The sequence below is a fragment of the Boleophthalmus pectinirostris genome, unplaced genomic scaffold (assembly GCF_026225935.1).
Source record: "Boleophthalmus pectinirostris isolate CB_2022bp ecotype Guang Dong unplaced genomic scaffold, ASM2622593v1 HiC_scaffold_14, whole genome shotgun sequence".
NCBI classification, from domain to species: Eukaryota; Metazoa; Chordata; class Actinopteri; order Gobiiformes; family Gobiidae; genus Boleophthalmus; species Boleophthalmus pectinirostris.
The window spans coordinates 9,847,628-9,860,024 of record NW_026571047.1 but is presented as its reverse complement, the minus strand read 5'-3'; the positions used below and the strand labels follow the sequence as shown (position 1 = coordinate 9,860,024).

The 12,397-nt window shown below is 40.1% G+C and overlaps 2 protein-coding genes across 2 annotated transcripts; one reads left to right on the top strand and one right to left on the bottom strand.

The window, feature by feature from the left end:
• Nucleotides 1–78: 78 nt before the first annotated feature.
• On the bottom strand, nt 79–9,889 carry xrcc6 (X-ray repair complementing defective repair in Chinese hamster cells 6). The gene is made up of 13 exons (XM_020924171.2): nt 9,772–9,889; nt 9,416–9,497; nt 7,998–8,110; nt 7,766–7,907; nt 7,096–7,347; nt 6,402–6,588; nt 6,120–6,306; nt 5,828–5,996; nt 5,553–5,714; nt 5,309–5,438; nt 2,823–2,923; nt 2,631–2,747; nt 79–692 (listed from the first exon to the last, which is right to left on the bottom strand). The coding sequence occupies exons 2-13, from the start codon at nt 9,486–9,488 to the stop codon at nt 493–495; spliced, it is 1,833 nt and encodes a 610-aa protein (XP_020779830.1). The 5' UTR covers nt 9,489–9,497; nt 9,772–9,889; the 3' UTR covers nt 79–492.
• Nucleotides 9,890–9,983: 94 nt separating this feature from the next.
• Nucleotides 9,984–11,843, top strand: LOC110159678 (desumoylating isopeptidase 1-like). The gene is made up of 6 exons (XM_020924272.2): nt 9,984–10,306; nt 10,395–10,416; nt 10,508–10,577; nt 10,659–10,768; nt 10,876–10,998; nt 11,226–11,843. Exons 1-6 carry the CDS (start codon nt 10,219–10,221, stop codon nt 11,305–11,307), a joined length of 495 nt encoding a protein of 164 aa, XP_020779931.1. The 5' UTR covers nt 9,984–10,218; the 3' UTR covers nt 11,308–11,843.
• The last annotated feature ends 554 nt before the right edge of the window (nt 11,844–12,397 follow it).

The window sequence follows — 12,397 nt, the reverse complement described above, 5'->3', positions numbered from 1 at the left end:
CTCATCCGGACAGGAGGAACTGGTATTTCAGCTAAAAACAAACCAACTCAGAGATAATGTGATAATAGAAAATATATGTAGATTATACAAAATGGCTGGTTTTATTTATTTGCTGCATTTTGATACATGTTGTACAATTAGGACACTTCTAACATAATCTCATAATCATTACAGATTAAAGATGTAACTTTTCAGAGGTTGGGGAGGTTGCTTTGCTTTGCCAGGAAAGTTTCACAATATGCAATTAAAAAGATCTAGCATTTTTTCAATTATGGGTGTTTATTTTGTCTTCAAAACACCTTGAAAACCACACTGTCTTACTTTTCTTACTGAGTGCGTGGTCACCTCTAAACAGATCTGACCCGTAATTTGGCCTTGTAGAACATTCCAGGCAAAACAGTGACATCTCCATGGTGACAAGCACCTGGAAAAGTTACATTGTCGCCCTTTAAGGCATATACAGTAGTTAGTGACATGGTTTTGTTCAGTTCATTATGGACCCAACTTGGCTAGCAAAGCATCTATTAGCTCCTGCTTCTTTGTGCCTGTAGTTCGGATCCCAAACTGCTTGCAGGCCTCCTTTAGCACAGGCACGGTCAGCTTTCCCAGAGTGCCATTCTTCAAGTGGCTTCTTAGTTCATCCTCCGGCACCTCAATTTTGGGCTTCTTCTCAGCTCCACCACTATTCGCATCTGCAAAAAGAGACAGGAAAACTGGACACAATCAAAGTGTGATACAGGTTTTAAAGGGCCCATATTACGCCCTTTTTTTTTTTTTTTTTTTTCTTTTCTGATCTGATTCGGATTTAGTTTCATTCATACACATTAAACACACAATCCCTGCATCTTTAGTCTGAGTTTTTCTCTCAATGGAAAACTCTGTTCCACCTTGTGATGATATACAGGCAATGTTTACATACACCTTCACAATGATTTCAGACCTGGAATTTGCACTGAGCAATAGGCAAAAGGTAGCTGACTAATAACAGACTAATAATAAAGGGTTACTCAAACATGTGTAAATGAAACAAAACAGAACTCCAGTCATGTTTTTGATGAGATAGCAACATTATAACTAGTGTTGTCATGCGATTAAAAAAAAATTGAGATTAATTAATTATGATCTGTAATTAATTAATCTAATTAATCTCATTTTAATCTCACCTAAAAATTGCTGACAAAAGCCTTCAATTTGAGGTATTTTCATTTAAATTCATTATTACATTATTGTGGCAGATCAAAAGACTGATATAGAACAAAAAAAAGTGACTTTATAAAGTCATTTATTGTTTAACAAATCTCTCCAAATTGTCTGTTGAGCCCAAGAAACTGTTTGCTGTAAAGTAGCAAAGACGAGGAACATAATAACCTTTGTCTACTTAAAGACAATAACAAGTCCAGTCTTTCCTTAACCATATTAAAAATATTATTGATAGAGAAATGCTTTATATATGAGATCACTGGTTTTAGTCCTTGTTTTAGTCCTGGTTTAGACCTGCTTTAGTCCTAGTTTAGTCCTGGAATGGATTAATCTTGTTTTAGTCCTGGTGTTAGTTCTGGTTTAGTCCTGGTTTAGACCAGGTTTAGACCTGGTTTTAATTCTGGTTTAGTCCTGGTTTAGTCCCGTTTTAGACCTGGTTTTAGTCCTGGTTTAGTCCTGGTTTAGTCCTGGTTTAGTCCTGGTTTAGTCCTAGTTTAGACCTGGTTTAGTCCTGGTTTAGTCCTGGTTTAGTCCTGGTTTTAGTTCTGGTTTTAGTTCTGGTTTTAGTTCTGGTTTTAGTTCTGGTTTTAGTTCTGGTTTTAGTTTTGGTGTTAGTTCTGGTTTAGAGGCGCACAGGAGGAAGCGCAGTTTACGCAGCGTACGCGAGAAAACACGATCCACACGCGGCTCACGGGAGGACAGCGGTGTCCGCGCAGTAACTACGGAAGGAAACGTGGTCCGCGCGTTGACGATGATGAAGGTGTGTGTTTGTTTGTTTGTGTTTGTTTGTGTGTGTTTGTGTGTGTTTGTGTGCGTGTCCCCTCATGTGGCAGGTCACTATAGGACAGTAGTGAAGACATCATGAGCCTATGCAGGTTGTTTTCACCAGTGACATTTAAGTTGTAGGCGATATTATATTTGTTATTTTCTTTTATATTTCACGTCGGGAGAATAATTTCCAAGACACGAATGCGTTTTTACCAATGCACTGCTGACTCTGTTTTACTGGCTCTTTGACCTCGTCCATTGTGCGACTGACGCCGCCAACGTTAACATGACGTTTACGTCGCTCTTACTGCGCGCGTTTTGTGTGGGTTTCCGGCAATGAGTGGAATTACCGAAATAAAAAAATGTATAAATGTGTTTTTTGTGTGTGTGTGTGTTGTTGTTGTCCCAACAACACATAAAAACAGGTTTTATAATAAAGCAACTCGCATACAGAAACACTAAAGTTAGAGATTAAAAATGAGATTAACGCGATTAAAAAACATAACGCGCTAAATATGACTGTAATTAATTAATCGCAATTAATGCGATAATTTGACACCCCTAATTATAACATGTCTTAAACCTCACAAGAATCCATTTTGTGTCATATAGGACCTGTAAAGTTGTGATCAATGTTCATGTTTCACAAATGCAGTTCTGACCTGTTTTGCGTTTAGCAGTTGGCTTTCCATTTGGATTGTAGTTTTCAGGGTAAACCATCTCTCTAAATTCGTCAGCAAGAATACCGAGGCGTGCATCTATTTGTTCCACTTTTGGCACTGAAATATAAAAGATTTGGTGTAAAAATATGATATTTTAAGATTTACACATTTACTTTTTTTTTTAATCCTTACTAATGAGATCTTCAGTTTCCTCTGGGGCGGTCATGTCCAAAGCCAGAGCTTCCAAATTTCTATAATGCTGCTGGATGACAGGGTTCTCAAATGCATCACTCCTGCATTGAAGGACAAAAACGTACAGTTAACTGCAGTTTTACAGATTGCACATATTATTTTATTAAATTTGAAACAAATTGTTAAATTCAATTGATTATTAGGAAAGATAATATTACTAAAAAGTTGGTAAATACGCTTGACTGTAAAACCACATATTGCTGTTTTCCAGTTTATAGCATAATTGCCCAATTCATTTTGGCCACACTGAGTTTTTCTCTCATTCTAGTCTCCAGTCCGTGCTGCATCTCTTGCAGTCAGTGGCTCCATCCTTGTTCATTGAAAATAAGTTTTATAGACCTAAAAACAAAGACCATCCCTGTCATCTTATTGATGTAGGAAGTTTATTTTATAGCGCTCTGTTGGTTTTCAGTCATATCTGTCAGACAGGAGTTTTTCTGTAAATTTAGGACAGTTGGTAAATGGTCACATTTTTCTATAGCGCTTTTCCACCTTCAAGGCACTCAAAGCGCTTTACAACAAGGAACCACTCACCCATTCACACACACATTCACACACCAGTGTACGCAGACACTAGGGGCAAGGTGGGTTAAGTGTCTTGCCCAAGGACACAATGACAGCATTCATCTGTGGGAGCTGGAATCACACCAGCCAACCTGTGGGTCAGTGGATCTGACCGCTCAACCTGTGATGTTTATGTCGAGAGCTGGAATTGAATCGCCGACCTTCAGATCAGTGGGTGAATGCTCTACCAACTGAGCTACTGCCGCCCAGTTCTCCTCCTCTGTGTTTCCCTAAGAGTAAGGTGTGCCCCAGGGTTCTACATTAGTGCCAGCCCTCTTTGCTCTGTACATGCTCCCCCTGGGTGATGTTTTTAGAAAGCACAATGTCACATTTCAATGTTTTACAGATGACATTCAAATATATCTGCCAGTGACTGCAAATGACAACCAGAGCAAAATCAAAGCTCTGCAGGACTGTCTCAGGGATGTACAGACTAGGCTGAGCGCAAAATTCTTAAACTTAAATCAAAATAAAACTGAGATTGTGGTGTTTGGGCAAACTAACCCACTGCTTGTGCAGGACAGTGTGACTGGTTCTCTGTCCTCCTATTGTCTCCCTGCAGTGAGGAATCTTGGAGTGGAGTCTATATTCAAACTGGACAAGCACATTAGCCCTGTTATAAAGTCCAGCTTTTTTCAGTTGAGGCTCCTTGCTCCTTGGGCTGGACCAGGGCTCCTACAGCTCTTGCAACATGTCAAGAATGCTGCAGCTCGTCTGCTGGCAAATACCAAGAGACGAGAACACATCACACCTGTGCTGTGCAACCTGCACTGGCTTCCTGTCTTATATTGGGTGCAATTTAAAATGTCATTAATTGTTTTCAAATGTTTGCACTCTGGGTTCAGTCTATTTGGAGGAATTACTGCAGCCTTATTCTCCACCCAGAGCCCTTAGATCAGCAGACCAGCTCCAGTTGGTCATGCCCAAAACTAGGCTCAAGACGAGAGGTGACGGAGCTTTTTCTGTGGCAGCGCCCAGACTGTGGAACAGCCTTCCTCTTCCTGTCAGATCCTCTCAGTTTGTAACACCGTTTAAGACTAGACTGAAAACTCACCTCTTCTCCCTGGGATTTAATACTAGCTAGTCAGGTTATCTTTATGTTGTTGTTGTTGTAGTTTTTACATACATATATACATACAGATAACATGTATGTATGTGTGTGTGTGTGTGTATGTGTGTGTATGTGTGTGTGTATGTATGTATGTGTGTGTGTGTATGTATGTGTGTGTGTGTGTATGTATGTGTGTGTGTATGTATGTGTGTGTATGTATGTGTGTGTGTATGTATGTATGTGTGTGTGTATGTATGTGTGTGTGTATGTATGTGTGTGTGTGTATGTATGTGTGTGTGTATGTATGTATGTATGTATGTATGTGTGTGTATGTGTGTGTGTATGTATGTATGTGTGTGTGTATGTATGTATGTGTATGTATGTGTGTGTATGTATGTGTGTGTATGTATGTGTGTGTGTATGTATGTGTGTGTATGTATGTGTGTGTGTGTGTGTGTGTGTGTGTGTGTGTATGCGCGTGTGTGTGTATGCGTGTGTGTGTATGCGTGTGTGTGTGTGCGTGTATGCGTGTGTATGCGTGTGTGTGTATGCGTGTGTGTGTGTGTATGCGTGTGTGTGTGTGTATGCGTGTGTGTGTGTGTGTATATATATTATTTATATTATATATAAATGATATGGACAAGCATGTAGAAAGTTAATCTGTCTAATTTATATTACCAACAAACACAATTTTGACAACTATCTTTGCTTTCTGCATTCATTTTCAAAAATGAATGAAGTACAGACTAAAATATTTCCAGTCAGTCACAAAAAGACTAAAGGTTTGTGGTATTTAACAGACAAAAAATACCTGTATTTAAAACGGAGTTTTGTAACGATCTCCTTCATCTTATCCACCTGTGTTTGTGAAGCGTGTGGGCAGTGAGGGATGTCCAGAGTCCGCATGTCATCGGCATATGGCAGATAGATGACGTTAAAACCTGATTCAAAGACAAAAGACAATAACAATTCAATATTGTCAGAAAACAATGATTCCAACTAGGCACTTTGGTAGATTATGGCATCTATAATTCTAGGTATAAGTAAGTGATTACCTGGTGGAGTAACCTGGACATTGCCCTCGTCCAGCACCTCTTCTTGAGGCACCAAAGCCACAAAGCGAGGGGGGTAGTTTCGGCGAGCGATGCAGCGGCACAAAGCGAATACATTTTTCTCACTGCACTTCTTTAACAGGGCAGAGAACAAACACGAGCTGCCTACAGTCATGAGGAACCAAATGGAGTAGTCATTACGCAGTACTCTAGATTACTTGAACATACAAAAAAAAAAAAAAAAAAAAAAAAAATCAAGAAAATGAAAAAGTCCACACCTTTGACTTCATCCTCCTCTGGGTAAATGAAGACAGATGGTCGGATGTGATGGTGCAGTTTGAGGTTTTCCATTGGTTTGAAACCAATGAGATATAATCCAGGATCACCAAACTTCTTTAGAGAGTCTACTTCATCTTTCTCAAGTACTATCTGCTTTCTACCATACACCTAGGGCAAAACACGTGGACAAGTAAACACAACAGGCCAGTTAATTAAACTGTACAAACTCATAGACAGATGTGCTTAAGTATAAAAAAATATAAACATATTGTACTGGTTCTATCTTATTACCTGGGCCTTCTTGATTTCACTGGGAAGCAGCAGACTCCCTGTCTGAGAGTGGAAGATGCGACTTTTACTGCGGACTGGCTCATTGGTCTCTCTGTACAGTTTGATGGCCCCTGGTTTTCGTGCTTGGACAGCAGTGGCAAAAATACCCACAGCTATTTTCACATCATCACTAAGACACAGGCTTAACCTAGGGATAGTCAAGTGTAAATTATTTAATAAAACATAATATAGTATATCAGTAATTACATACTATATACAGTATAGTAGGGAAAAGTAAAGTACCGGGCCATGGCACGCTTTTTCTGCTCCTTGGCCCTCACTCTCTTCTGGAGGTCCTCCAGTTTCTCACAGGGGCTGTGCTGCAGCCCCAGCTCGCTTTCATCCTCCGGTGGACTTATGATGTCACGGAAGAACAGTGACACATCAAAGCCTCCTGGTTTCATTAAGTGCATTAAATCAATTACAACACCTAAGGAGAAGAATATAAAATTAGACATATACATTATAGACTTACATTACATTTGAAATGTAATTATCTGATACTGTGTGGGTATTTCTTTCTGAACAGCTGTACATTGTATTTCTACTCAACTGAGAAAACAAGTGGTCTAGTCTGCTCAAACACCTTTACTACAAAGCAGAGATATTTGATATTTGTACTTTTTAGCTATTGGTCTTAAATCTTTTCCAAAGGCTGATATTTTGTTTATGCCAACCAGATGCCTAAAGAAGATGCATAACTGTATTTGAACACTTGAGTGTGAAGAGGATAGTAAATTAGTAAAACAGGTTTGTGGATGAGTTTGTTGTCATTTCAAATCATATAATTTGGGGAAAATAATCAAAATCAGCCTTGCATATCAGCCCCAAAATATCATCAGAACTTGATTTCTCTGGATTCTAAACAGATTTCAGCATTGGCCATAAAAAACAAAATACAAAGATTCTATGTTGCAATTTGCTCTTCAGCACAAACCAGTCTCTTTGAGGTCCCCGGCTTTGGTTCGCGCTTGCCGGTCCTTGGCACTGTCTCCTCCATGTGGGTCGTCTCGGCAGGTGAAGAGCATGAGGCGCTTGTGTGACAGGCGCAGTTTGATGTCACTGTACAGATTGGCACAGCACCAAAGGGCGTCCCCCAAAGAGGTCTCCCCACTGCCCATGGTCTCTGCTGCCAGCTGGGCACCTTTAGGTCCTCGCAGGGCATCAACCTCCTGCACCCGCTTTGCACCTGGGGCAGATGAGAAGTGCACTCAGATGGCTAGTGACAAAACAAAATAATTTACTCTACATGATCCTGGTTAGAAAGTAGAACATTTGGGGCATTTGACTTTGTATATTTGTTTGTGCAAGTGAATACTGACAACTGTGTAGCAGCTTTATGGAATTTAGAATGTGTATTGAGGCACATTTCTTGAAATTGGTATGCATGTTTCAAATGATTCAGAAGCATCTTTATTTGAGAGAATTGCATAGCTAATAATAAACATGCTTTTTATAACATGTTTTACTGGGTCTACACTAGGGCAAGCGAGTTTTATTAAAACATAAATTGTTTCAGCTATACTATTCATAATCATCCTTCATCTTCTACGGAATATTGTGTACATTTGACATATGGTATTTTAGATCCAGTTAACTTCTCTTACCAGGTTCATCCAGGTCGTGGTACACATAAACATGTTTAAATGAGTTTCTTGGGTTTTTGCTCTGCTCCGTGCCGTAGAAAACCAGAGCTACCAGATCTCTGTAACTGCTGATGATCTTACTGGTGTAGACAGTGCGCACCACCTATGCAGGAACATATCATTTTTGACAAATATGACATAAATATTTGTTAACTATTACAAGTTGATATGTAGTTAAATCATCAAAAGTTACCTGCATAGTCATGTCAAAGTTGGAAGGCTCTCCATCCTCTCCCTTGATAAACATTTCTTTTGAAACATCGACAAGAAACACCAAACTGTCTCTGCCCGAGATCCTGTAGTCACCTAAAGTATTCAGACAAATGTGGCCATTTAAACAAGGGATCTTTCTGTGGGAAGATGCCCTTTATTGTTTTTGTTGCATGGTTTGTGTGTGTTTCAAATTGTTTTAGTTTGTTATGATTTGTTTTCATTGTATGTATATTTGGGTTTCTGTTTGCAAAGGGCTGTGTTTTTTTTTATTATGTTAGACCACACCCCCAACCTGAGGAGCGAGAGGGACATTGGCTGCGCACACCTGTTGCTTATTGCGCAGCACGGGACGGAAAGTGGGTCAATTGGGGAGTGTTAAAAAGGCAAGCTTAGACAGAGAGGGTGTGCAAGTTGGACAGACCGGGCCCGAAAGGATACGGTGCGGCGACAAGACGGGGAGTACACGGACCTTGGGCTAAGAACGCAGGCGTGGGACGCAATGGTGTGGCGTGGAAGAGCTGGAGACCTGTATGTACCCTCCCAACGCTTGGTGTTCGTGCGGAGCGGCTGAGGGAAAGCCGCTCACAATCGGGGAGTCCTAACACGAAGGGTGGGTACATTGGGGTGGAGCAGTGTCACCTCCCCACTGGCGACTACTTTCCCGACAGAGCTGGCGGATCGGTGCAACGCAGACGGGTGCGGGAGGAGCACGGACGGAGTGGCATCCACGGCCCGGGGAATCCAGGTGGACCTATTGGACACAATCCGTGCCTGGTGATCGAGCGGAGCGGCTGGGGAAAAAGCTGCTCCAAATCTGTGAGTTCCCACACAAGGGTGGGGCAGCGCGAAGGGGTTCACGTTTTCTCCCCACTGGCAGCTCTCTTGTGTGGCAGGGCCGAGCCGCGGAGTGGAGAAGGCGGCCAGGGGAGCGTGCGTGGAGGGCTACAACGCTGAAGCCGGGGGGGAAGGAGTTGGATCCAATGCTCTGCCCTGGATAAACTCTTCAGCCTTCTTTTTCCTTTTCTTTGTTGACATTTTAGCGACTGTTAATTGTTTTAGCCAAGGTTCAACATACTTTTAATCGTGTATTTTACTATTTTTTTTATTTTACTTAAAGTTGTAATAAATTCACTGGAATTGTTTTTAATCTCTGGTTTTAATTACTGCTCACCCCTGGGTATTGAACCCTACCCTTTTTATTGGGTCCTAGTCCCCCTACTAGGTGGCGTTGTTGGCAACAAATATTTAGAATTTGGTTGGGATCTTTAGAAGAAAAATTGAGTGCTACCCCCCGCCCCTTTCCACTTGGCCACATTTCTCTCACTGTTCCACACATTCACTAAAAGTATATGCACATGAACCAACATACTAAAACATGTGTAGTGGTGTGTGTGGTACCTCCACTCTGTTCTCCATCCTCAAGCTCTTCATCATCATCTTCATTTTTGTAGAACGCGTTCCAGTCTGCCATTGCAACTACCTGTAATGTTACCAAACGTTAGATGCTTCATAAACTGTTGTTAAAGGCCCATCTACGTTGACTTCACCGGCAATGAAATGCTAAATGCCCACAAACACAACAATTCTTTTGTATTTACATGTTATAGCTAGTTAGCTTAGCCTGCAATCAGGGGGTTTACAATTAACTCCGTTTGGCAAATACCGATTCAAACTTCAGAGCTTTTCTCTATTTATTTGAATCCAGTCTCTAAGTATGAACTAAATGAATACTTTATGACATTATTGTTACTTACCTCAGTATAAATACCCCAGCACAAGTCTGGACTAGTCAGTGAGGTTTCAGTGAATGGCGCGCTAGAAACGCGAACGCGCACGCTGAAATCGTCAGAGCGTCACGCACGCCCACATTTGATCATGGACATGTCAATCACCATCATTGACCAATTCGAACAGAGTGAAGGTGGGGCTTGAGAACAGCGGGGCCGGAAACAGGAAAAGTAAACTGTTCCAACGTGAGGATGCACTTTTGACAGACAAAACATTGTTTACAGTGAGTGACACAGCATTTCAGTGTCTCTTTTACGCTTTGTCAGACAGACTTTAGCATACGAGCGTACCTCTCGTGTATTTTTATTTTATATTTGAGCCTTTATCTACTCTTACTCTTTTTTAAGATTAATCCTCAAAACTCTTTTGCCTTGCTAATCTTTACATTGAGCTAGCTTGACTTGATCTCTCCGATGGAGCAAACGGGCTCATACCCTGTAAAAGTCTATATCTATGACGTGACCAAAGGAATGGCTCGACAGCTCAGTCCTGTCATGATTGGTAAGTTATTAGGTAGTTAAAGCTTACGCGTACATTAAGTCGCTATGCTCATTTGCCTACTCACTCAGTTGTTATTTTTTCGATGAAGGGAAACAAATTGAAGGTGTCTGGTGAGTATATAATCCATTCATAAAATAAATCATCTATCGCTAGTAACTAATGAATGAATGGAATTTTTCATTGTGTTGTCTCCAATACTAGGCACACTGCCATTGTGGTTCATGGGAAGGAGTTCTTCTTTGGAGGAGATGGGATCAACCACTGTGCTCCTGTATGTGTTTAGGCTTATTTTCAGATGTCATCGTAGATGCTGGATGACATAAAGTGCTAAGCCCATGTCTTTATTTATTAGGGTAATACTATTTTAGGACCACCAGATTTAACTGTGGACTTGGGCTCCACTGAAGTTCCAGAAGAGGTCTTCATGGAGTATTTAACGTCTCTGGGAGAATCCACTTTTAGGTAAGTACCAATTAAATATTTCTTGCCAGCGTAGGTTGCTGTTTACGTATAGTGTTACTTTCAAAGATAATAATATTGAAATATGTTTTATTTTTCTGTTGTCTCAGTGGTGACAAATACCACCTGCTGGACCACAACTGCAACACCTTTAGCAACGAAGTGGCTCAGTTTCTCACAGGCCAGAAGATTCCCTCATACGTCACTGACCTTCCATCTGAAGTGATGTCCACGTAAGTCCACTTGGTTTAATTCATGAGGGACAGTCCAGTGTAGCTTCACTCTTCATGCACTGACTTATTAAACAGTACTGTATTTAAACTGCACTATGGAATGGTTATTATTGCTTTGACTATTTTAATACCTTGTGTGCTTTACTCTATAGAAAGTGCTAAAGAAATGCATTCTAATCACTTTCCATTTGTTCAGTTAGTTCATTTGTCCATTGTGTTCCTTTCAGGCCTTTTGGGCAGGCTCTCCGTCCTTTTCTGGACTCCATGACCATAAACCCAGGAGGCAACAATATCAGAGGCCAGCCATAGCAAAGCCATGTCTACCTGCCTTCTCCATTCTCCATGACTCAGGCACTTTTTAACTTTGATTTGACTTTTCCTGTGTGTACATGAAGTAAATGAATAAGAGTCAAAACGTTAACAGCATTATCATATGTTCTTTTACAATTAATGACTGTTAAATGAATATACCCAATACCCAGAAGTAATATTTTTGTACAACATTTAACCAGTATAATGCAACACACCATACTTTTTGTGTCAATATACTGGAGTTCTACCTTTTTAGGTAACAGTGATTAAAAGCTACACATTTTATGATATTCTCAAATAGTGCCTTAAAAATATTGCTTGAATTGTTAAGCTATATTAGGGCCAAAGTCCACACAGTAAAATAATTAATGTACACTAACAATGTATAATGTAAGTTTTATAAGATACGAAACTCATGGGCTTCATTATCTACTTGAGACTATGAGTTAAATTAGTCATGTTTTCAGAAAATTCTGTTACAGCACCTGCCAAGATCTGTACCTGTATATTAAATCGTACTGCGCTATACTGTGCACTGATAGTCGTTATTGTAAATAATGCTATAGTTGATTAAGAATTTTAAAAGTATTTTTTAAATTCTTTATTGTTTTCGTAAACCACTTAAACTCTAATAATAAAATTCAACTTGCTGTTGGTTAGTCTCGTTTGTGTAATACCTCAAGTAGCCTGTAGATGTCAGAACAGGACGTGGTATTTGCCAGATAAGTCACATAACACAATTTTTGCTGGTGTATTCCTAAATCTTCTCTTCACTTTTGATAGGCTGAATGCTAAAATTGTACAAAACCATTTTTAATACTACAGATTTAAAAATGACTAAACCACTAGTGGAGTATAATATCCCCCTCTGCATTTTCCCCTCTCTGTTAGAGCGTTCAAATAATCCAACAATAATGAGGATATTGTAAATTACATGACTCAGTTGTTGTCATGGTGTACAGCACAAAGTCAACTTAAACATCCTATATTACACAAAATGGATTCTTGTGAGCTTTAAGATATATTATAATGCTTCCTCATCAAAAACATACATGGGGTTATTTTTTTGTTATGTTTCATTCACACA